The sequence below is a fragment of the Gymnodraco acuticeps genome, unplaced genomic scaffold (genome assembly GCF_902827175.1).
Source record: "Gymnodraco acuticeps unplaced genomic scaffold, fGymAcu1.1, whole genome shotgun sequence".
NCBI lineage: Eukaryota > Metazoa > Chordata > Actinopteri > Perciformes > Bathydraconidae > Gymnodraco > Gymnodraco acuticeps.
This window is the reverse complement of record NW_022989810.1, coordinates 2019366-2045575: the sequence shown is the minus strand read 5'-3', so window position 1 is coordinate 2045575 and position 26210 is coordinate 2019366. Positions and strand designations below refer to the sequence as shown.

The window sequence follows — 26210 nt, the reverse complement described above, 5'->3', positions numbered from 1 at the left end:
GTCTAAAATTATAAATCGTGTATAATAACAATATTTCTAGTGTGAACCAAAATATAATACTAAATATTATACAAGTGATTTTTCTTAACCAAATGGCATAAAAACACATATTATTCTCATACGGGTCCTTTTTGACCCACTTATGGAAGAGTGTAGGGTCCAGTCACTCCAGCATCTAAGGGTTAAACCAGTCCTGCCACCACCTTAACATTTACATGTGCGCTCTGAGTTTAAACCTGTTCAAACTGCTTGGCCTAAATCTCATCAACTTTTGTAGGGATTGCCATGAAATGTTGTGCAGACACCCATGTTCCCAAAAGAATAAACCATGAAGACTAACTTTACCTATTGTTCAACCAGGAGGCTGACATTAGTGATTCTAGTGTCCAACTGAACTTATCATGTTCATCATTTTTTTTAATATAATATTTGTTCCTGACGTGTTATTTGATTGACAGCAGCTGGCAGGCTGACCTCCAGCAGGGGAACAAGATAGTTTTAAAGTAACTTTGGCAGACGGTGTTGTTAACATTGGTCCTGTAAAGTAGCCAACCACATTTCCATGTGCACATTAAAATTATGTTTGTGCTGCAGCTAACTAGCTAATTGGCTAACTTTCACGAAAGTTTCACGTCACATTTTAATTTGTCAAATGTATAACCAAATACCTTAGACAACTGAATGATTATTTGCCTTTTCTGTACTGTATGTCTATATATTGCAAATACTGTGCATGTAAACTCACTAAACTCCTGCCAAAATGCTGCTATCATTTCAAGCTATAGCTACCTGACCATTAGCATGTTAGCTTTGTCCTTTCAAGCACGATGGCATAACGTTAGCATTCACTCAAATCTCATTTATTGGTAATTGCAAAGCTAGCAGTAAATGTAAACCAGCTTGGAAAAATGTGTGAACAGTTATGTGAGGTTTCCTATTCTTCTCACTCTACACAAGTTGTGTGAGGGCAACGCTAGCAAATCTTTACAGAGCTGCTAACATGGCTGTAGACTTGTAGCCTATTTTGAGAAAATCCTTCTTTTTTTTTTTTTTTACAGTTGTGAGGAAATGTTGGAGTTTGAAACTTTTGACAAACTGTTGACAACAGCTTTCACCCGTATCTGGGATGTGTGTTTTTATTTGGCTTCTGAGACCCCATTTACACGGGAACGTTTGCGTTTACGCACCGTATGTGTTTTCAAAAAAAGTATTCCGTTGAGCATTCGGCTCAATTAACGTGTCCGTTCACACGAGACCGCTGGAAACGCTGATCGGCCGATACTCGCTCTGTACCGATCGATCGGCCCTCTCTAAACATGCCTATTGCGAGAGCCGATCGCATGACGTAAAATACATGACACTTTTCTCTGTACGCCGCAAAACAAGCTCGCCAAAATGGCTTCACCGGTCTGGCATTATTTTAAGGTGTCCGAAAAAAGACAGTAAAATAGCGGTATGCAACGTGTGTGTGTGTGAAGCAAGCGGCAAACTCTGGGGAAGAGCCGGGACGCCAATACGGAAGTGCCACACACTGCAGTTCATATATTGGCCGATAGGCGATGGCTGCAGAAAGGAGCAATTTCCATAGACCCCCATGTTAAAATGCCCAACTTTACAGCAGAAAAAAACATGTTTCTACCCCTGGCTCCATACATTTGTATTATCGATATAGTTAGATTCCACCTTCATGATTATGGATCTGTGAGTGAATTGTTTTCTAACACGACCCTTTTATTTATATTAGGTCTTAAAGTTTTTGCATAAATTAGGGCGTGGTCACTTTGATGGACACGTACATGCCTCACTGTCAGCTAACAGCAACTTGTCCACTCTGCTAGGCTACAACCATAGAGGCTACAACGTTAGTTAGTTGTACTGTACTTGACCCTTTATCTTTAGCCGTGTTCGTGGTGATTGTGCCTTTTAGGGAATATTGTTACAAATACCAGACAATTCAAATGTCGTGCTGTGTGCTTGAATGTACTAACAGAACTTCCAAGAAGTCTAAAATGATAATAGTATACATGTTAACCCCGTTCGCAGGTGTTTGTGTGCTTGGTAGCTTAGCTTGTTACTTATTAGCCAGCTAAGGACGTAACCCTTTATGCATACACATTTTAGTTTATGATTCAGCCTTGGGTAAGACTTTTATAGTCTATGGCTATGACGCCCATAATGCTAAACGGGAGCAAATGTTAATGGGGGACCCAATTATCCCAGTGGTGGCCGCCGGAGCTAACGGAGCCGCAGGGGGCTAGCTCCAGCCGGCGTCCCGGAGCTAGCCCCCTGCGGCTCCGTTAGGTCCGGGCGGTGGAGTCCGTCGTTATAACTGGAGATAAAGGAATGCAGCGAAACGCAGACTTGGTTCGCCTTCTGTAGTATTAGCTAAATAAATTATGTTGAACAAGGCTTATTAAGCTGAACATCACCACAATTGTTCTGCTCTGTATCGGTACTTATTTTCTTAACGTGTGAATGAAAAGCATTAAGATAACAACATATAGCTAATTCTCTTGCAGATTGTCTCATTTGATTATGAATGTAACGTTTATATAGGGGAACTACACTGTTGGCAGTAACTTGGTATGCATGTATTTCATGTTAGCTTAGCTTCTTAGCCTGAGCTAGCTCTGTTTACTTCCAGTTCGGAGGCAGCAGGTCCCGCCTCGGCGCCGCCTCTTTGCCCTTATTTGGAGCAGGCGGGATTAGACTCTGACGTTGCTGTCAAGCCGTTGGTGGCCGACTCCGCCTACTAAGGGCTTCACGGCAACTCTTCAGAATCCTATGGGTGACGTCACGGACACTACGTTCATTTATATATACAGTCTATGGTGTGAAGTAGAAATCCTGCAGCTCCACCCGCCGGACCGGTGAGCGGAGCGAAACACACAAGAGTTAGAACTAACACACTTAGCTATTTTATGTACCTCTGGAACAAGCAAAACTAGTTATAAATATATTTATTCTTCACTGTCGGGTCACTCATTAGTTACTGGATCAGAGAGCTGCATGAGATACTGACAGGATGTCAGGAGAGGGGGGGAGGGAGAGAGGAAAAGAGAGCGCTTCCGCTCATTTCTCCCGTGTTATTATCCAAAGTGAATGTCAACTTGAATAATGTACATCATTTGAATGTAATAATTAAGTTGATTGTTGTTTGTGGAAGCTCCAGTGAATGAGCCCCATTAACTGAGTTTTAAACATCACTTTAAATTGAAGATTTAAAGTGATGTTTAAATCTTCCATTTAGGCCCCGCCCACTCGATTGGATCGGCGATCGGTATCGGCCGATACTGATTCCGGCGATCGGCCCCAAAATTGGCGATCGGAGCATCCCTAGTTGCCATCGTTGCCCTTCTGTTTATTCTCCGCGGTGGGCAGCGTGTGCTCCTGCTGTACATCTCTCCGGTAGTCCACCAGCAGATGAAAAACACCCACCTCTCCGTCTCTTCCAAGGGACGAGGGAACCGTGCGGCAGAGTTTCCGTTAACAATTTTTTTCGCCGGTGAACATGTCCGTTAAAGTTTAAATCTTCCGGACAAAATTAGAAAAGTGCCGGTCAGAGGTCTTCTTTGTTATTTATTGAGCTTCAAAACAAATTGATAACGACTCTATATAATCATATAAGAATAAAACACAGAGCCTCTCTTTTCCTCCCCCTCTTCTGACAGCCCAGCAGCTGATCTCTGAGCAGGAGACATGGGGAGAGGGAGGCGGGGCTATGTAATCGTTATCAGAAAATTATCGTATAGAGGCGTACACACAGAGCCGTTTGGCCCCCAGAGCGTTCCGTTTGCAGATCTATCGTTTGCGGGGTCCGTTTCTATCGTTTTATTATGGCCTTGTGTAAACGAAAGGGCTATACGCAAGAGAAACTATGCGGATGCAACCCGTATCGTCCTCGTGTAAACGGGGTCTGAGAGTGAGACTACTCCAATCCTTAATCTAGTTAATAGCATTATCAAACACACGTTATACCTTAAGAGTAAGGCAATGTCAGAACCATAAATCCTTACTGCAGGCTGTATTTAAAAAAGTTTTTGTTTGTAAAACACAGTCTGCCAAATATTAAACATAATAAAATACAAGAAGAAATCATAAAATTCAATAAGAATCAAAGGCTGCTTTCCTGTGCTGTTATCATCTGTGAATCACGGAAACCACAAATTGGCAGCTGCACTCCCTTGGATTACTTACAGGAGTGAGTACATCCGCGGTTTCTATGTCGCCTGAATGAATTATCAGATGTTTCCAGTGTCACGCTACTTTGTTAACCTTTACGCCTGCTTATTCAGCTCCCTCTGCTCGCTCCGGTGTGCAGGCGAGGGGAAACCCATTCCAGGTGTTATAAATAAGATGGTGGAGGGGTAAAGAAGGTGGATGGTGTTGAGCTGAGCGTTTTAATCAGCCCCTTTCCATTCCCTTCCCTGTGGCCTTCCACTCATCTCATTACAGACAGTACAGGGTGAGAAGTGAGGCCTGCATAGACCTCGGCATTAATTATTGAAACATACCTTCTTTTACTCCAGCTCCTCCTCCGGAGTCTCTGATGACCTTAACTCTCAGCCATTATACAATTTTCTAGGCGTAGCACAGATATCTAGAGACCCAATTTGGGAATCCACCCATTCAGGGACTGTGCTTCCTAATAGCCTGCATGTGACATGTTTGCCTATACACAAGCAAATATATAGCACTTCTTTTTAATTGCCTTTTTAATTGTTCCTCGTCGCTCCGGTTGAGCTTCTGTGCTAATTAAATCCACCCTGTTTTCAATCGGTACTGTTGTGATAAAGTAAAGCGAATAATTATTAAAGCTGACATTTGACTCCATGCATTGTCTTTGTCATGTTGGCCGAGTTATGCTCTGCTCATTTGCCTCCTGCCGTGCCCAGTCAATTTGAATCGCTCAGTTGGAGGCCGGCTAATGGAGGTTTTTGAGGTCAGCATGGCCAAAGCATTAAGACAACTTGAGGGCAACGTCACAGTGATGTAGAAAATCTCACTCTTATCTCCTTCTGTCCCCCGTCCCTGTCTCTTGTTTGTGTGTGTGCATGCAGGTTTGAAAAGTCAACATCAAACCGCGACCTACCAGAGCCTCTGAGCAGGAGAGAGAAGACGCTGCCAAGATGTTCAGCACCAAGAGGTCAGCACAATGTCACTTTTGATCTATTCTTATCTGCTCAAAAAAAACAAGCCCGCAAGAAATCTCAGGGAATTTCAAAATGGCTTCTGCTGATAATGGCTGACATTTCTGTCCAGCTACATTCCGCTGATTACTATGGATATGAAAGACGTTGATGTGAAGGTTGATTCCAGTTCCCAAGACAAAATAATCCCCCTTTATTTGTTGTTAAGTTTAATCTTTAAAGCCAGCTGATCAAAGTTGTGTTCAATGGCATTAAAACGCATACAAATGCTGCTGAAGGTTAATCCAATGTCTATGTGTCACTTTGAAATGATTACTGATCAATCAATCAATGTTTAGTTATTTAGCCCAATATCACAAATGTTACAATTGTCTCAGTGGTCTTCACAGTTTGTACAGAATATCAGTATGACAATACGACACCCTCTGTCCTTAGACCCTCACATCGTACAAGGAAAAACTTCCGGAGAAAACCCACAGTTTAAAGGGGAAAATGGGAGAAACCTCAGGGAGAGCAACAGAGGAGGGATTCCTCTCCCAGGACGGACAGACGTGCAATAGATGCCGTGTGTAAATTGAAAAGATAATACGTTTGCAACATAGGTAGTCCAAATGTTTGGAAATGCATGTGTGTATAATAGGAAGATGAATCCACGAGGATATCCATCCTTACTGATAATCCATCATAACATTTTTGTCAAAAACAGACTTTTCATATAGAGTGTATGAGAGCTGTAACCCAGCTTCCGGTTTTGGGCTTGCTGGCTACGCATCACTCATTCACCAATGGGTAATGTTTATATGGATTTAGGAACTTCCCCTCGATTCTATTGGCTCTAACAGTTCAAAAGTTGTGTCAATCACCAAAATCGACCAAGGGGGGCCAGAGATAGGTCAAATCCACCCAAATGACCCCAGAAGTGTTTTTTTTTCTAAACCTCTCTTAAAAAGGTCAAATGTCACTTGTTTTGCATCAACCTTGATACAGGGTACTTATTATATGTTATAGTTTGGATTCCTAAAGCTTTTAGTCTACCATCCCATCATTCAAGGGTGGTTTTCACTATAAGTAATGTTAATGTTTGTTCAATCTGAATTTACTTTAAAATAAACATCTATATTGATTCTGACTTTTCTACATCCAACTCACAGGTTTATCATTGCTTTGAGAAAAAAGATTATTAATGTACCCCTTTTTAGAAGAGAAGTTATAGTAATTTGTTCTGGGAATGTCATTTTTCGAGCCTGAGACCTGAAAAAGGCTTGGGGCTTAACAGGTTAATACATACAGTTAAGCCATAAAGCAAATTCACGCAGTAGGCATATAGATTAAAACTTAAAGTATTAGCATACAGAACAGTACAGCTTACAAAGAACAAATACAATCTCATCCTTTTACAACAAACACTAACTGCTCTTTTTAGGTTTTTACTAACATTGTAATACAGCTAGTAATACACAATTTGTAGCAATATAACAGTAATCTAATTACTTTTTTTTAATGTAACGGCAAGGGAAAACTGTTATCTATTTTGTATCCTGATTATGCAATCCCAGTACATGTATTCTGTTACTCCTCAAGCCTGTGTAGACCCCAGAGAACCCCTTTAAACTGAAGTGTAAATACTCTCACACAGCCTTTGTAGGAAGTTTAGGTAACCTAGTTCACGGTCCTCCTGTGTTGTGTGTACATGCTGTATTTTGAATGTGACCTGCAGCAGCGTACAGTCTGCATAAACTATTTATCACTTCGGCTATTCTGGATGTTGACTGCAAGGTAGAAGCGGTCACATGTTTATCTAGTATGTGTAAGGTGGGTGTGTTGGGTGGACCAAAACAAAGTTATTCTCGTTGTTCCAGTCCACAGCTTGGGTTGGGTTTACATTAAAGTGTCTTGTCTACCTAGAACAACTCATGAACTAGTTGAGAAATTCCATAACCTGTAATAGTACATTAGGAATGAATAAGGTTGCAGTGGGTAGGCTTTTCCCCTTAAAAGCTCATTTTGTTTTCACAGCCTTCAGCTATATATATATATATATATATATATATATATATATATATATATATATATCCATATGAGGTTCTGTGAAGGAATTGCAGCCTGCCTGACTGTAGCTTTTCAACAGGAAATATTAAATCAGTTGATGTGCATTCAATCTGTATATATTGGATAGTCCAGCACATCTACAGCATGTACAATATAAATATATCATACAGAATCTAGTAGGAGGTGACCATAAACAAAACCCCTCTTCCTAAATAGAGGTAATTCATACTGTAGCTTGGCAACAGTAACAAGGCACGGCTGGCCTGTCAAGCATTGGATTTCCTCAACATGATGACGCCGTGTGCATGGGGCTGTGGTAAGAGAAGGACTAGTACGTTTGCATATTTTTGAGTATTGGAGTGAAATGTGCCATGTTTGCCTCTGAACTGTAGTGGAGTAGAATTATAAAGTAGCTTGAAATACAAATGGCCTGATGTACAGTACAAATATATCAAAAATGAGCAAAACTTGTAAATGTACTTAGTTACTTCCCACCACTGGTCATAAAGCCTTTTTCTCATAAAGTGAAATTGATCATTGAAACCTCAAAATCAAATAATAAAGCATTAATCTACCCTTTCGGTTTCTGGTCCCACCAACCAAGCCTAGCATGTCAATGTGAAATGACACAGTCTGTTACATTTTTCCAGTGGCGAACCGTCAGGGCCTTCAAGGTATTCAGAGAATACCCTGGAACACTCAAATAAAACAAACAAAAAATCGATTTAATTGTATAAATAAAATGTATATAAAATGAATAAATGAGAATGGTATCTGTGTTGTTGATCTGTAATATTACAGTGTTACGTTGGTTTGTTTGTCCTTCTCGGACCATGCACTACGCATTTCAGGGGTTTTGTGTTGGAAAAGAAAGCAACCAATCAGATCTTGGATCATGGAAAATAAGTATTTGGTCAATAACAAAAGTTAATCTCAATACTTTGTTATATACCCTTTGTTGGCAATGACAGAGGTCAAACGTTTTCTGTAAGTCTTCACAAGGTTTTCACACACTTGCTGGTATTTTGGCCCATTCCTCCATGCAGATCTCCTCTAGAGCAGTGATGTTTTGGGGCTGTCGCTGGGCAACACGGACTTTCAACTCCCTCCAAAGATTTTCTATGGGGTTGAGATCTGGAGACTGGCTAGGCCACTCCAGGACCTTGAAATGCTTCTTACGAAGCCACTCCTTCGTTGCCCGGGCGGTGTGTTTGGGATCATTGTCATGCTGAAAGACCCAGCCACGTTTCATCTTCAATGCCCTTGCTGATGGAAGGAGGTTGTCACTCAAAATCTCACGATACATGGCCCCATTCATTCTTTCCTTTACACGGATCAGTCGTCCTGGTCCCTTTGCAGAAAAACAGCTCCAAAGCATGATGTTACCACCCCCATGTTTCACAGTAGGTATGGTGTTCTTTGGATGCAACTCAGCATTCTTTCTCCTCGAAACACGTCTAGTTGAGTTTTTACCAAAAAGTTCTATTTTGGTTTCATCTGACCATATGACATTCTCCCAATCCTCTTCTGGATCATCTAAATGCTCTCTATCAAACTTCAGACGGGCCTGGACATGTACTGGCTTAAGCAGGGGGACACGTCTGGCACTGCAGGATTTGAGTCCCTGGCGGCGTAGTGTGTGACTGATGGTAGCCTTTGTTACTTTGGTCCCAGCTCTCTGCAGGTCATTGACTAGGTCCCCCCGTGTGGTTCTGGGATTTTTGCTCACCGTTCTTGTGATCATTTTGACCCCACGGGGTGAGATCTTGCGTGGAGCCCCAGATCGAGGGAGATTATCAGTGGTCTTGTATGTCTTCCATTTTCTAATAATTGCTCCCACAGTTGAGTTCTTCACACCAAGCTGCTTACCTATTGCAGATTCAGTCTTCCCAGCCTGGTGCAGGTCTACAATTTTGTTTCTGGTGACCTTTGACAGCTCTTTGGTCTTGGCCATAGTGGAGTTTGGAGTGTGACTGTTTGAGGTTGTGGACAGGTGTCTTTTATACAGATAACAAGTTCAAACAAGTGCCATTAATACAGTTAACGAGTGGAGGACAGAGGAGGCTCTTAAAGAAGAAGTTACAGGTCTGTGAGAGCCAGAAATGTTGTTTGTTTGTAGGTGACCAAATACTTATTTTACCGAGGAATTTACCAATTAATTCATTAAAAATCCTACAATGTGATTTCCTGGATTCTTTCCCCCCATTCTGTCTCCCATAGTTGAAGTGTACCTAGGATGAAAATTACAGGCCTCATCTTTTTAAGTGGGAGAACTTGCACAATTGGTGGCTGACTAAATACTTTTTTGCCCCACTGTATGTGTTTGAGTAAAATGAAAAAAAAATGGCATTCTATAAACTACTGTCAACATTCCTTCGTGTTGGAATTCAACAGAGACTGGAATGGAATGGCTGCCATACATGTAGAGATTTAAGAAAAAGAGTGGTCTCTTAATTTTTTTTCCAGAGCTGTATTTTGTTGTCAGTCGGGGACAAAATGTACACTAAATTAGAGAGTCCCTATTGTGCTTTTTGGGGTTTGCCCTTTCCCATTTGTTATAGGTTTTTTTTTTTGTGCATGGTCTGCAAAGGCCAAATTCCCCCCTGCCAGAAATGCCTTGATTGAACTCCTTTATTTACATCCGTAACATAATGACATCAATATGAACACACACTCTTCTATTGGCTAGTGCTCAAACACATTGCGTGATAGGCTAAGCAGAGGGACATATCTAAGCGGTTGACCAATCACAACAGAGCCAGCAAGCCAATCAGACCAGACTGGGCTCTGGTTTTAGACAGGGGGTGAAAAGAGGTGCTGGCAGTATTAGAGCATGTAAACATGTCACAGTAAAAGCACAAAATACAAATATCAACCTGAAAATGTGTAGAATAGGGTCCCTTAAAGTTTTTTTTTGTCAGCCAGGACAAAATGTCCACAAAATTAATAAAGCAATGTGTTTACAGTAGGAAGTTTCTGTTATTGTAGGATGTGGGTAAGGTATCATGATGTGATGGGGACTGTGCTGTCACGATGCAGCAATAGCATCCATCCTCCGTTTCCTCGCAGTGTGTGATCATCTTACTGTGGGTTAGAGGATGATTAAACCAAGCCAGCACTCCATCTTCAGGGAGCTGTGTCAGCACAGTCCATGACACGGATACGCTCAAAATGACTAATAGTTTGCAATCTTGGAACTCGAAAGACTCCAAAAGCTCATTCAGATTTCTGATGAATACGAAACAAAGCCTTTTTCTCCCGCTAAACTGCTGAACGAGACACAAAGCGAGTGAGGAAATCTGTGTTTGTGTCAGAGATGGCTATGTGCTGTTGTGGCATTATCTGTGGGTTTTTAATATTGGCTTTCCTCTTGCGTTCCCTCGAGTCATCTCAAACAACACAATGCCAGAGCCAAATTAAAAGTCTTGCATTAACATTTAATCAAACATCTTAACATGGCAGTTTGGCTTTGATTTGAATGGAATGAAGTGTGGAACCAAGGCATGGAAAATAAATCCAAAGCATTAGCACTTTTGTGCGTCTGACTTTGTTTAATGCGCTCGCCTCTGATGAACCGCTTCACAGTTATGGATAAACTGAGAGCGCACGTATCCACTGCTTGATGGTTTGTGTCTACATGTGCTCATTAAAATGTAACTGGAGCGCCGTTAATCTGAGTCTTTCATTCCGAATGAGAACATTTATGAAGTGATGCACCATAGCTTTGATTTGGGTTACACATTTAAAGCCTTCCTTGCAGCAGCTGCTTTTGCCTGCTAGCATAAATAACTCCTAAAGAGAACAGTTATGAGCGCAATATGGTTTTTTTCTGATTCCTTCTAGCTTTGTGAGTAAAAAGTCATTATGGCCGAACAATAAAAAAAACCTGCTATAATTACGGATGATTTTCCAAACAAATATGACTTCAACACATGCTCAAGTGAGATCTAAAACACACATGCAATTACAGCTTATCGCCTTAGGTGGCGCCAGAAAAAAATAACATTTCCCAAGGCCGTACAATCAAAGAAATGCACAGTAATTACAGGTGTTTCTTAAAAAAAGGATGACTTCAAGACACTTAAGTCAGATCCAAAACGCACCTGCAAAACCTAAATATATATAATATATCAAATGATTTATAATGTTTCAATTGATTTAGGTTGATTTGTTTTTACTTAATTTTTTTTAAAGGCTCTGTACCAAACACATATGTTTTGTTATATCTGCAGAACACTTTTGGGCCTTGATATGTTTGCAGCTACATAATACCTAATTGAATATAGTATTTGAACACATATGTTGCCTTTCAACAAATTGTTTGCCTCCTGCAATCTCCATATTGTTATCTCATTAACATTTTGTTTTTGCAAAGCTCTGCTGTTAGACAGACTGTGTAGAAACCAACATTTCCTTCACTTTCAATTCCATAAAGGTAACTGTATAACTCTGGGTTGTTTACAACCAGCATAAAAGCCAAAGCTACAAATACCCAACACCTGGTAAATAAACAGCTATTTCCTTTATACTGCTCTTGGCACTTTTGAAGCACCTGTTTTCACAGGTTTTTCGAGGTTTGTTGAATGTTTATTTTTGTCATTTCCTCGAGCTAAAAGGTTTCACACCTGGCTACTGGCTGCCTTCATGTGGACTGGTGTGGGTGGACAAGGATTCAGTTCAGGACCTAGAGACATCTTACCATGATGTCAGCTGTTGTGACTACTTATTAGTTTTTACTTCTAACTATTCTAAAACACACTATGCATAGATGGAGGTTATTGCTCTGTTTGCAGTTCACTTTTGGGACTGTATGTGTTTAGTTTCTACCTGAAATGCTTCAATAGTATTCAAATAAAATCTAAATTCAAAAGTAATGTAACTCCAGTTCTGATTCACAACACGTCTCAGTTTGATCCCCAGTTTCCAGTTGTATTCACTCAGCAGTACAGTATGTTCCCAGACTGTGGAGGTGTTTTATTTTGGACGACTGTCACAAAGAGACATTCAGTTTCCTGTCCTTAGTTGTCAGCCATGCAGGGTCATCAATTAAAGTAATTTGTCCTAGCTGTTTTTGGGACAGGAACAGGAAATAACTGTCATGCAGGCAGCAGCAGCAGCTCACACAGAGATCATGTAGAAACGGAGTGAAAGTGTCACAACAACACCGGTAATTGCTATCAGTGAAAGCTGTTATGAAATTACCACAATATGAGTTGGACTCATTTTTGGCAAAATAGTAGACCTGACTGATTAATCGTCTTTAATAGTTATGCTTTCTGGGGTTTTCCCTTTCCTGTAGTGTTTTTTAAAGGTTTGTGTGCATGCAAATGGTCTACAAAGGCTAAAATCCCTGTGTTCTCTACAGAGGGAGTTTCTCTCCCTTCACTCCCCCCTCTACCTGAAACACATTGAACTCCTTTGTTTACTTCCATTGCATAGTGACATCACTACGTAAATCAAGAGCTTCAATTGGCTAGCGGTCCTACACATTGTACGTGACAGGCGAATGGGCGGGGCTTCAGTTAGCTGCCGGCCCCTTGAGCCAATGGAAGCTTTATGTTCAAAACCAAATTATGGAATCTTACAGGAGTTTTTTTAATTGGTTAAAATCTCATAAAAACAAGTTGAATGTCCAATGACTGAAATGTTCCTTCGGTAAATATATATACAAAATGTACTATTACTTTGATTAAACTTAAAACTTTAATTTGAACAATTTTGAAAATATTTGCGGATCAGATATTTGATAACAGTATTTTTGAAGGAAAAAATTACTTGAACAACTAATGGATTATTACAAAAGTTGCAGATTAATCCGTTATTGTGCATGCCAAATCTCACCACTTTCCACATTGAATGCAGACACAGTTTGTGTAATGCATCGTGACTGGGATGCGTGCTGAATGTTTATCATGGGACGCCCCATTATAGTGATGCATTGTGGAAAGGTGCCTTCCTGGGGTTGCTGATATGTTCCCCCCCCCCCTCCGCCTCAAAAGATGACTCATCACAAACAATCGGAACAATGGAGAAAGTAAACACCTTTTATCAGTCGCTCCATACGCTCACCCATGACATGCAGTTTGTCCTCGGAATACTTTTGTACCACGAGGACATAACGTGAATGTACCTGGACCTCTGTACTTATCTATACTTCAATCAATATGTCACATATTCATCATGGTAATTAAGCTTCTAATGACACGTCTGTAATTACAGTCCTGACGAAATATCCGATCCGACATTGACCCCCCACTTATCCTGACCTTCGTATGGAGTAATTGGATATCTAACTGTCTGTAGCTTTGTGCTGTTGATTGACATCAAGGGGCCTTGCACTTGATTACTTATGTATGCAGAGGGAAGAGAATGGTGTCTGGAGAGTAGAGTGCATGCTGGGATGTGTTAACCCCCTACATAGGCCTGCTGATCCAATCATGATGAACAGGCCGACTCTCCTTGGAGCGACCTTGAAGAGGGTGCAACAGTGTGGCTGTGACTCGTTCAAAGATATTCTCTATTGTGCACTTTGAAGACTAACAATGTATTAGGTTAGGCTGTACATGATTGATTCAGTTGAATACTAAGTGAGTTCTATGCATTTGCTTACACTTTATTCTTGGCCACAGGAAGGACTTGTTTTTTGAGAGGCTGGCAGGTGTCCATTATAATCTAATAACATGACACCTCAATATCCAGTCAGTATTTTCACTAACTTTGTACAGCAGTACGGGATGCAGTGTCCTGAACTGATGATGGAAGCAACAGCACTTTGACTTGGTGCTACAGTACCACAGAGACCCCTCTAGCTTCACACAACTGTTGTCACATCTTGAGAAGGGTCTAGCTGCAGAGCTCCAGGCTCGGACCCACCCCTTTTACGGACCCTTTCCGGTTCTGACATTTGAAATTGAAGTCACATTTGAAATGGGTATTCCAGAGTTAAAATAGCATGTTACATTAGTTTAATGTAAATAAGCCACAAGACATCCAACACAAAGACAAACAATACATATCTATGGTAACAAATTATATTTAAAACAAATATAAAGAATAATTTGGAATACTCTATAATATATCAATCTACGACTAAAACAATCAGATATACATGTATAGCACAACAAAGGACACTTTACCTATTATAAAAGTGTACAGAGTTGTTTTTTAGTTAAATGAAAGTTAGTGTGAGTACAATATGTGCAAATCATTCAGGGTTTTTGAAAAACACCAAGGATACTGTGAAGCTGTGAGTTCTCTGCAAGCTAGATGTGATAGGAGTATTAGATATACAATATTAGTTTTTGTCCAAACTTCAACGTTGTTTTTTTCAATTCATGAAAATGTATCCTAACATTTTAATCGCCAGCGGTTGTCTTTTTCAACATTTTGTTGTACTTTTTTCAACCCTTTTGCATCAAAATGAAAGATGGTGATGGCTTGAATGCCAAACTCGAGACTTCAAAACCGTAGTCAACAAAATGTATTAAAATAAAAACATGAATATAAGACCAATTTTGAGGGCAAAAACAATAAAAGGGATGTAGAATATAACCAGTGAGGTACAAATGAACGGATATACTCCAGTGACATGAAAACCGTTATCACAAATGACACAATGACAGGTTAGAGGCTCTTTCCTAGCGAGTATTAGAACTGCTGAGAATGCACAAAGAGTGCTACAATGAGAACCAGCAAGAACAATGTGGATTTAATCACTCTCCCGGCTCGAGGTGTCCGAGTGTGTACCTCCACTGCTCTGTTCCACAGTGCAGACGGCAGCAGCTTTTTGATCAGGCAGACTTCAATGCAGCACGCACTGGACATAGGAAGTGACAGTAATAGAGCCAGAAGACTGCTAAACTCTGCAGGAACGTGATGAGGAGAGGGCTTTCTGCTGACACTGGGAAGATGGTGGTATCAAATGTCAAGGAGTGCATTAATTCCAGAGTAGGACTGGATACATTTGTCTTCTGATTGAATGGTATTAAATCTGTAGAAGTCTGTTTTTAAAATGAAGCCATTTTTGAGTCTACTCTTATTGATTAAAGGAAGTTGATCTGACTCAACCACTCTATTGATTTGTGTGCTATAGAAAGATATTGTACTTTCCAGTTGGTCGAAAACCAGTGACCAGAGATACAAATCTGAGCCCCTGCTGTGCTGCGACATACAGATCACCAGCCGAGCATTACAGCCGCTCCACTGATCAGCATCGCAGTCGGTCAGTTTCTCTGGAAAATTACGTGTTCTGTTGTATTCTCCCAGGATTAGGCACGTCTACAGATTACTGCAGGTTGTTGGTGGTGGTAGTGATAATCCTAGCCCTGTGCTACATTCTCTGCTCTAATCGCCAGTAGGATAAACACTACTGCTATGACAACAGCAAATGTATGTTGTGGCTGTCAAACACATGGCCTTGGTCTGTTCTGAGTGCACTCTAGCAACTTAGGCAACAGAGTTTTTTGAAAATCCGATTTTATGCTCTTTCTGTTCTGATGAAAAATGGTTTCATGAATGCAGCCCTGACATTTTTCAGTCTGTAATTATGGGAAATGGTGACCTTCATGCAAGTATACTTGCGTGCTTAGTGTTAGTGTGTGGACTAAACAATGAAAGTGGTTGTTGCATTTTGGGATGAAAAACATCTTAAACCTGAGTACACTTGTGATTTTTCAAAAAATAAAAACCTTTATTTGGGGAAAACATTTATCAAAAAAAGCAAGTACTTTTGTATATTTGCACTACCTTCGATGCTGTGAATGTCATTCAATGCCAAGTTTCAAAAAATGAAAATAAATAGTTGAATCTTCAACTGTAGAATTAGTAGCCATCTATTTAGTATGACACTTCACTATCAAAATCAATGCATGTTTCTAAATGCTAAACATTCCACTCTGTTTACTGGCTAGCAACTAGCTTTTACTTGTGCTTCACTGCTGGCAAAATGTGTTTATCAGACCTTTTTAACCCTCTAGAAAACAGCTCCAACTTGCAACAAAAAATAGTTAAGGTTTTTTTTGGGGCAGACAGCCAAAAACAATTAGCTAAAAGACACTAAATTGTTCGTAGAGCTGAAGGGATACGCCAAGTCGGCTAATCCTGCGTGGGTTAGTCGCTAAAAATCACACACCTTTTGGTATTACATCCACTAATTTGAACCATAGTTTTATACAACCATAATGATGCAGCTTTACACATTAGATTAGCATTTGTATTGCACATGCAGAATGATAGACATGATGTGGTTTTCATTTCTATGAATGCTTTTCTGTATCTGTGTTATTTAGAGTCACGACCCTTGAGTCACTGCTCTGTTTTGCAGCTTGTTGTTGTTGTTGACTGCTGTAAACTGGGGCAACATGTCATTCAGGTCACATTTAAATGTTTAACCAGGATACATCTATTTAATGTGTACAGCATCTGTACTATGAGCGGCTGTTTCCATTTCACCCAGCACATGTTTGTCTTTTATTCATAACAATCCAGCGTTCTCTGGGTAATCAAAGTGAGTGTTTAGGGATGGGGTGTAGCTCCACCCTGAGGGTCCTCCCCATCTCAGAAACGGTAACATCACCATAACAGAAACAATGAAAAACAACAAAAAAGGTCACTGTTTTTATAGGATTTAATGTGCATGTTTTCTCTTTGAGGCAGATGGAGTGTTATCTGTCCCCTCCTTCCTCCCCCACAGTTTCCCACCCCAGCACATGTCACTCATTTTGATGAGCTGTCTGCTGTAACCTAGGGGAGGTGTCCACCTCTCGCTGCAGGCTATAAATGTGCAGGTAAAACAACAGAAATGCTCAGTGTTTTTGTACACGTCTTTATCCAGCATGTTCCTCACTGCTCTCTGTTGTTGTTGCTGTGACCTTTCCACAGCTGCACGACAACAGCACTGTACACCCCTGGAGCAAGTTTATGTGCATGTGACTTGTCATTTAAAACCCAGGCATATTATTAATGTTGATGAATGTGTGAATTGGTGCATTTTGTAGTTTATTGGCTAGCGCTCTAACACATTGTATGTGATAGACAAAGGGGCGGGACATATCTGACACATCCCTAAGCAGTTGACCAGTTACAATAGAGCTGGCCAGCTAACCAATCAGAGCAGACTGGGCTCTGGTTTGAAGATTAAAGCATGTAAACACATTACAGAAGAAGCACGTATGAACCTGAACGTGAGCCTTATAGGGCTCCTTAAGTATTTGCATTTAATAAATGTACTTTCAATAGGAGTATGTTGGGGGTGCAGAACAAATTAACATCCATACGTATCCTCGGGAGGCTCGATCGTTGGAAAGTATTGCCTCACATATCAGATCAATGTACAGAGGTTGAATGTCACCTAGTGAAATTGGTGAAAGTGAGCCTGCAGGCTATGGGCACCAGCTAATGACATTTTGATGCTGCTTTATTTAGAACTATATTTTTACAGGATTACGTTCCAGGCTCCGTTTCCGACTTCAAAGGCGAGCTTTCACCACTGCTAGGGGTAGGAAGTCTATCTGCACCCAGTATAGGATGGTTCCTAACAATTGTGTGTTTTTTTGCTATGACTCAGACCACTTCCATGTGATCATTTTTAATCTGATTTGCTTAATTTTTTTTCATCCTTTTCCCACTTCACTCTGTTAATCCGTGAAGTGAGATACGCAGTGTGTTTGTGTGTGGATTCTCTCCATTTAGATTAGTGCTTTCATCACTTTTCAGATGAGGGATAGAGTTTCTATTTAAACGGTTCTGGACTGGTGACAGCTTTGCCCCAGAATAAACACTGGGCGTTGTATGTTTGATCACGTTAATATTTCTGCTGCTCATGTGCATCCATATCCTAGTGCTGATGTGAATGCATTTTATTGGTTGCATTTATTTAAGTGTTGAGTGCATTTGAGCAGGGATGCACAGTCTATGATAACAGTCTTATGTCACAATCTCGTCCAATCTTATTTGTGTTACATTTCTCCTGTGCTTACATTAGCGGGGAGATCAATTTCATCAAAACAAGCGCTACTCATTTATCCCATTTCTTCTTGTTATGCAACCTGCAGTAAAATCAATCCACAGGCAGCAATTGAGAAACAAATGTGAATACTGCGTCATTTGAAGCGAGGGCAGATTTATGGTAGAAGCCAAATTATGGAATCATACAGAAGTCTGTTTTTTAATCGATTAAAACACTTGTTCGTAACTTTAATTTAAAATGCTTAAATCCATTGTCTAACTGAAAAAAAACTGGACTATTACTTTGATTAAAACTCCCTTTTTTTTCTTTACGTACTCAACTAAAATACTGTTGCATACAGTATCACATTTTCAAGGGTATTGTAAAACTAGCTTAAACAGCTGGAAAAAAAGAAACCAAATGATTATTAAAATACAGACCAGACTCACCTTCTTTGATTGGCTTTTAATGTGATTAATGTTGTTTCCTTGTAATGTAGTTTTGTCAGCTCGATTTTAATTGTACTTTTATTTTTTATATCAAAAGTGCAAAAGCACTTGATAAAATAAATCATTATTTGTACAAATTTTTTTTGCAGATGAATCTTCGTTATTCTCATTTAACCAAAATGGTGCAATCTGAACATATTGATGGAAAGCAGATTAAGGCATATACTCCAATTATGTAGCACTCGTACTGCAGTTCCTGGCTTATGATAAATATCCATGTTGCATTCAGATACGGTCGACCTCTCGTTTTCACGTCTACCTTCTCATTACAACCTCTTTCTCTCCTTCTGATTCCACCTCTTAGTATCTATTTGTACCTCCCTTGGCTCCTTTCTTTCAACTCCTCTTTCTCTGGATGGATGGTGCTCAGCTAGGTGCAGCAGCTGGTGCCCCAGGAGATCTCTGACCTGGGGTGAACACTGCAGAAGAGTCAAATTAACGTTTTATTTCATTACTCACATTTAAACACCGGCAGCAGCAGCAGCAGCTCTCAATGTCATCCAGAGGGTAAACGCTGCTCAACCAGGGGGAAACGACACCATCACCATCACAACAGCACCATCGCCATCACAACACAGAAAGACCACACAAATGTGCATCTCCATAACTAGAAGCAATGCTGCCGTTATTTGAACATCACTATGTATTTTAGACCTAATCAGTTATTTGTAATGCCAGAAACATCTTTCTCTTCCTATTGTCTCTTCCTCTCTTTATCTCAGAGGATACAGTATTATACATACAAACAGATTGGGCCAGCGGTAGCCAGAGCGCAGCGGGGAGAACACCTCGGGGTGCTTGGATGTGTTTGTTAAGTATGGTAATCTGCTGGGGGGGAAATGGCAGAGAAAAAACAACAACAACAACTGCCTCCATTTCAAAGATGTGCAGGCATTCTCTATATTGGCTTCTATCCTCGTGGCTCAAAGTATTTCATATCTTATGTAAGGACAGATTAGCAAAAAGAAATACCGAGTTTATACAAAACGGCATCAAACAGCCGCTAGTTAGGAGTCAGATATGCAGCTTGTTCGGCTATCTCCCTCTGCCATTGCATCTAACTCAATTTGCTGACTGCTGTGACATTTTTGTGATCATGAAAAAGTGCAGAGGCTGAATTTATTGTTGTTGGGCCTCTGCCTTTGTTGATGAATGCGCTCTGAGCTCATCCTTATCTGGCAGGAAGCAGTTAAACATGACGCGTACCATTGTTTTTCTGCCTTTTTTCAAAATTGACCGATCGACCATGGCATCTAATGACAGCCACATTGGATATAAAGTGACCAAAGTCTAAGTGATTCAAATGAAGGAGTTCATGGTAGTCAGTGGAGAAAACAAATGTAGGAATCTTCTTTCACTAGATATGCAGTATGCTATTGTCGAAGTTACATACTGTAGTATCTTTCATATATATCTGGGCTGCATATTTGGAATTTCATTTACCACATATGAGAATTACTAATTATTTTAGAATTATCCCAATTTAGATATCAAAAGTTTAATCAAAGGGAAAACTTGAGTCTCCACTTTACGGCCCTAGTCCGGAAACTTTAAAGGTGCGCAGTCGCGATCAAAATGAAGGCCAATTTTAAAGATAGTTGTGGTCCGAGCAAGGGTGTTGAAAGTATGGTGTAGAAGTTGGGGATGGGGGGGGCCGACATAATACGCCACTCGCCCATTTTACGTCATGGCTAATGTAATCCAATTGTGAGATGTTGTCTAGTCCAGCGGTTTTCAAAGTGTGAGGCGCTCCTCCCCGGGGGGGCGCCGGAGAGCTTCAGGGGAGGCGCTGTGTGATAAAAAAACAATAACAAGAAACAGTGAAATCTAGCTAGTTAACTTCAGCTAACTTTATGCGAGCGGCAACATGGATCGATTTTTAGTGAAGTTACCTGAAGTGAGAGAGGAGACAGCGTGTGGCAGTAAACGGAGGAAATATGACCATGATTATTTGAAGCTAGGATTTTCATGGACCGGTCCTGGCAGGGGCGGACTGGCCATCTGTGTGTTCTGCAGAATCACAGAACGGCCGGTGGTCAGCGGGCCGTTGACGGATGGCTCGGTTCGCTGACGGCTGACACCGCCCTCTATTTTAATTTTAATAATACTTACTTTGATCAAAAGCAAGTACCGGTCAAGGCTGCAGCCAGAGGATGATCTGCGTTTATTCCTGTCAAGGTTCAAGGTTCTTTATTTTATCATACGAACATAGCTAGATAGTAGTTATGTCTATGAAATTCTTAGGTCACAGGCTTCTCCAACAGTGCAACACAATAACACAGATAAACAGAAAAATATAGTGCAAGTAAATAGTAATATAGTAAATACAAAAGAAAAATAGTTTTAAAAAAGTGAAATAGTGCAATAAGAGTTTAAATGCAAGTTATTGGAATGATATAATAGATAAATAATTACTAAGTAGCAGATGAATGTTATGGATGTGTGTTTAACAGATGTTGTTTCAAAGTAAATTTGTTTAGCAGTCTTATTGCCTGCGGGATGAAGCTGTCTCTGAATCTGGTGGTTTTTGTCCGGATGCTGCGGTAACGCCTGCCAGACGGCAGCAGGCAGAACAGTTTGTGGCTGCGGTGATGGGGGTCTTTTATAATCCTGAGGGATTTCTTCCTGAGCCGCTGGGAGTAAAGGTCCTCCATGGATGGCAGCTCCGTCCTGGTGATGTTCTCTGCAGTTTTCACCACCCTCTGTAAAGCCTTACGATTGAGGGCGGTGCAGCTGCCGTACCAGGCCGTGATGCAGCCAGTCAGGATGCTCTCTATGGTGCACCTGTAGAAGTTGCAGAGTATCCTGGAGTCCATGTTGAACCTCCTCAGCCTGCGGAGGAAGAAGAGCCACTGTCAAGCTTTTTTGGTGATGGTGGTGGTGTGAAGAGTCCATGTCAGGTCCTCAGTGATGTGGACACTGAGGAACCTGAAGCTGCTCACTCTCTCCACCGTAGTCCCATTGATGGCGATGTGTCCCTCTACCTGCTGCTTCCTGTAGTCCACAATCAGCTCCTTTTGTTTTGCTGACGTTGAGATGGAGGTTGTTATCCTGGCACCAAGATGTCAGTTTTCCGACCTCCTCTCTGTACGCAGTCTCGTCGCCGTCTGTGACAGTCGTGTCATCAGCAAACTTCACGATGGTGTTGGAGCTGTGTGTGGCCACGCAGTCATGAGTGAACAGGGAGTAGAGGAGAGGGCTGAGCACGCAGCCTTGAGGGGCTCCGGCGTTGAGGATCAGGGTGGAGGATGTGATGTTTCCCACCCGCACTGCCTGGGGTCTGCCCATCAGGAAGTGCAAGATCCAGTCACAGAGGGCGCTGTTGAGGTCTATCTACATTGCATCCCCGCATCATCCTTCTGTGCGCATCAAAGACGCAGACTCATTAAAGGCTTCTCAATTCTCAAATGTCCCCTCCTCGACTCCTATCCTCGTGATTTAGTCCCGCCCACAGGAGATGCGAGCGGAGGAGAGAGGAGGGGAAGCAGCAGGCGTTTAGAGAAATGGAAAATCCTCTCCTCTGAGCGGTCATTTTAAAGAGACGTCCATTAATGATGACAGGAGGCACAGCAGCCCTTTGTCTGATGGACAGATGTGTTCATGACGACTTATATAATTATCTACTTTTAATTCATTCACAGTGCGGTATAATGAGACAATAACCGGCTACAGATGCGGACATTTATATAAATATATACAATTTCAGAATCAAACAAGTATGAGAGCACTCATAATAACAAAACACAATCAGAGACTGGATATTTCCCCCCCCCCCCCCCCTCTCTCTGATCGCTGAAATGGGGAATTGAAATTATGGTTGTATTAAAAGTAAGCCTAGGACACCAAACCAACTGAGACCTGTCTGTCCGCCGCATCTACACACACACTGTACAACACGCACCTACAGCTCCTAAAGCATATAGGCTACAGCCGTTGTGTATTTTATTATGTGAAGCACTAAATGGTTTTAGAAAAATATGGACTCTTTGTTTGTAGATATCTACTAAACTACAGCAAATACAGAGAGTAATGTAGGCCTGTTATACTGAGTGATATATATGTTACACACTGCTCTGCTTTCTGCATGGACCTCACAGCTGTTCTCACTGTAAACATCGCGTCTTGATGAAAGCAGTTAATAATATCCAGGGGATGCATGCAGAGCTGTCATTGGCTGAGATCAGTCCGGCCATGCGTCACGACCATAGACTGTATATATAAAGGTCACGACTCTTTGAAACATCTCTGTTGCCGGAAATACATCCGGAGGAGCCGTGGAGGACCCGTGGAGGACCCATCAGTGTCTCCTCGATCATAGCTCCTCCAGAGAGCCTCCTCGATGCTCGATGCTCGGTCCTCGATGTGCATTTAGAGAAATGAGATGTCCTTCAACATGGCGCGGTGAAATCCATTTCCGGGTCACTACCGGAGGACCGAGGAGTCGAGGAGGGGAAATTAGAAAATTGAGAAGCCTTTCTAGTTCCCACTAAAGTAGGGGTGAGTGTAATAAGGAGGCAAAGTTGACGTTCAGTGTGTTGCCGGGAGCATATAAGGATTTATCCACGATGTTGAAAATGTTAAAAACAAATGTTTAAAACATAAAGATAAAAAGGTTTTAAAAAGTTGTTGTTTTAAGGAGGTGACGCTACTCAGCCAATCAAATCGGTGAAGTCAGTGAGTCAGCACGATAGATTCAAACACAGAGACGAGACAAGAGGAGAGAAACAGCAGTGAGTCATTTCAAATGGTGAGCTCAAAAAAGAGAAAGGTAGACAGAAAACAGAGCATTTAATGAAATGTTCTCCTACTGGACCTCTTTGAAATGCAATTGAATACCCCTGCATTATAGAAACAATAATAATAATTGCAATAATAATTGGGAGGGGGGCGCGGCTGTTCTTATGTTCTCTGAGGGGATGCTCACCTTCCAACACTTTATATATATATATAATTATTATATTATAATATATAGGGTATAAAAAACATTTATATGTATGACTAGTGCGTAATACAATATATATATTTGTATACCCTATTTATAGACCCTTCTTAATACCTTTGCACTGTAGTAAACATGTACTGTAAAGTATGCACAAGTCCTATATACCCATTAATATCCAATCATGCCTGTCATTTAAAATATAGTGTATATTGTGTTTGCCAACCAATCTATATTTGTGTAGTAAATAGAAATGTAGACCTAGAATAAGTACATGTGTGGTCACATGATAAGACACCTTGTTCTGATTGGAGGTAGAGCCTGTAGTGGTTTCTAGCACATATTCTTATGGGCTTGACTTTACAGGACTTTGTAATGTATTCAGAGAAAGTATAGTGGTCTCAGAGCGCTATTAAAACCTAAAAGCCCAAGCTTTTCTTTATTGACTCTGATTTCTGACTTTACAACAGAATGCAACGCTATGGCAAGGCAATTTTATTTATATAGCACTTTTCAGCACGTGGCGATTCAAAGTGCTTGAAGTATGGTCAAATTCCAATGTCATTACTCAAGCTCATGCCTTCAAACACTAAAACTACTATGCCTTCCTCTTAGGGTAGAACCACAGTTAGGTGCATGACCGTTTATCCCTCACTTGTACAAAACAAACCTAGAAAGGTATGAAATTTAGTTAACTAAGCATCACCTTGAAACTGACACACTGGTCATGACATCCCTCTTGGCTTTTTAGCTGATGGCAACACCCCCTCACCAAATTGCATGTTTAAAAATAGAGTTAGACAGCAGCAGAAGAGTTGTAGAGAAATCAGAGCATGGAGACATTTCCGTAGTGAACGTGGGTATTACGAAAGGGAAGAAGGTGCCAGTTCTACTCACTTTACACCAGGTTCACAGAAAGGCTAAGTTAGTGGTGTCGACGACACGCCAGTGCTCATCAGCTTTCTACACGCAGCTTGCTGCTCGCTCCACTTACTTGACAGTGTAGCATGCTTTTTCTCTTCCTCCCTCAGATCTAAAGTAATGCAACTAAAGTGGCCTTAGAGGGTATTGAGATTGTACCATGTGCTTTAGTGTGGCTACATTTGCTTCTGTTGTCCAGAGAAATGATGTAAGAGAGAGATGCTGGTTTTTGTTAAAGTAAAGTATGCCTAAAAACAAACTCTACATGTGACTTGAGGTCCATGAAACTTTTTAACCACACTTCATTTACAACTATTAAAATAAAGAATGATGCTAGTATGATTGGAGTTGGGAAAGTATCTTGTTTACTTTGTTGCAGAGAGATAGATTACGGGATGGAAACCACTCATGTCTGTATACTTAATATGAAGCTATCAGCCAGTTAGCAGCGTCCTGAGAGGAGCTTACCTTTGTGGTTAGACGTGACTATTTGTTCAAAAACATCAATGGCGGTTATTAAGAACTTATCTAAGATGCTGCAATAGCATGACTGATATCAGAAATTAAGGGTATTGCTCAGCGACGTGCAGTCAGGGGAGGCAGAGCCTCACCTGTCATACTCCAATGTAACGGAAAGACAACTAAAGAAAAACTAAATAATAATAAAATGTCTCCACTGATCTGTGTTGTAAATGTGATTTATGTTTGATTCCAATCGCTTTTTATAGTCAAAATCAGCTAATTTGACGAGCTCCGCTACAACTACGGATAGCGATGAGAAGTGAGGCAGGGACGAGCTCTGCCTCTCGTAAACCCACAGTAACTGGCTGGAGCGCGGGCACTAATTTAACGCGGGCACTTATTTTGTGAGCGCGCTCAAGCCAGTTACTGTGTGGTGAGGTGAGGCACAGATGAGCTCTGCCTCACCTCAGAATGCGTCACCCCACAGAAACTGGCTGGAAAGTGGGCCCTAAGCGCATGCCTGCACCATCTCACTGTATGTCACCAATGTAATGTTTGTAGATCCCTTTATTACATTTATCCTCGCCATCCATAGTCTCTAAATAACTTATTTCACGTATATATGATATTTAGGCTCGCTGGTCTCATCATACAACTGCAATGAAAAAAGCACCAGGGGAGGCAGCCATAACCTCTGCCGCACTGAAGGGGGCGCACGTGAGCCCACAGGTTCTTGTTGCTACTGTTATTCTACGCAGAGACGGTAGACAAACAACAAACTAGACTTTTGAAACTAGAGGAAGATAAGGAGGACTTTTACAAAAAAGTAATAGAGATTGTTGTCCAGAAGGAGAGCATGGACTTCATCTTCAAGTCAAGGTAAGACCCCAATTGTAATGAAAATGGGATCTTACTAAGAAAGAACAATCCAATATTTAGATTTTGGGTATCCTTTTGTTGAACGGTCTGTTTAAAATTAATCGAAGCATCGGACTAAAAAAGCTTTTGAAAATAAACAAATATTTCGATTAAGGTTAAAATATAATATTTGTAAATCTGACTCTGAAAGAGCCAGTGCCTCACCAGCCATGAACCTCACCGCACGTCACTGGTATTGCTTCATTAAAAGAGAATCAGATAGTCGGAAGACTTTTTCGTTGGCTCTTTTCCGGTCTTGCTTTGCTATGTGATTGACAGATGGTTTATCCAATCACCTGCCGAGTATTTTTATTTTA

The 26210-nt window shown here is 41.0% G+C and overlaps 1 protein-coding gene across 1 annotated transcript in view; it reads left to right on the top strand.

The window, feature by feature from the left end:
- oxr1a (oxidation resistance 1a) overlaps positions 1-26210 on the top strand; it is a 244486-nt gene that overhangs the window by 25241 nt on the left and 193035 nt on the right. Inside the window, exon 2 of the mRNA XM_034228824.1 lies at positions 5061-5146. Coding sequence (XP_034084715.1) covers positions 5130-5146 — 17 coding nt within the window. The 5' untranslated portion in view covers positions 5061-5129. The remainder of the gene's footprint in view (positions 1-5060; positions 5147-26210) is intronic.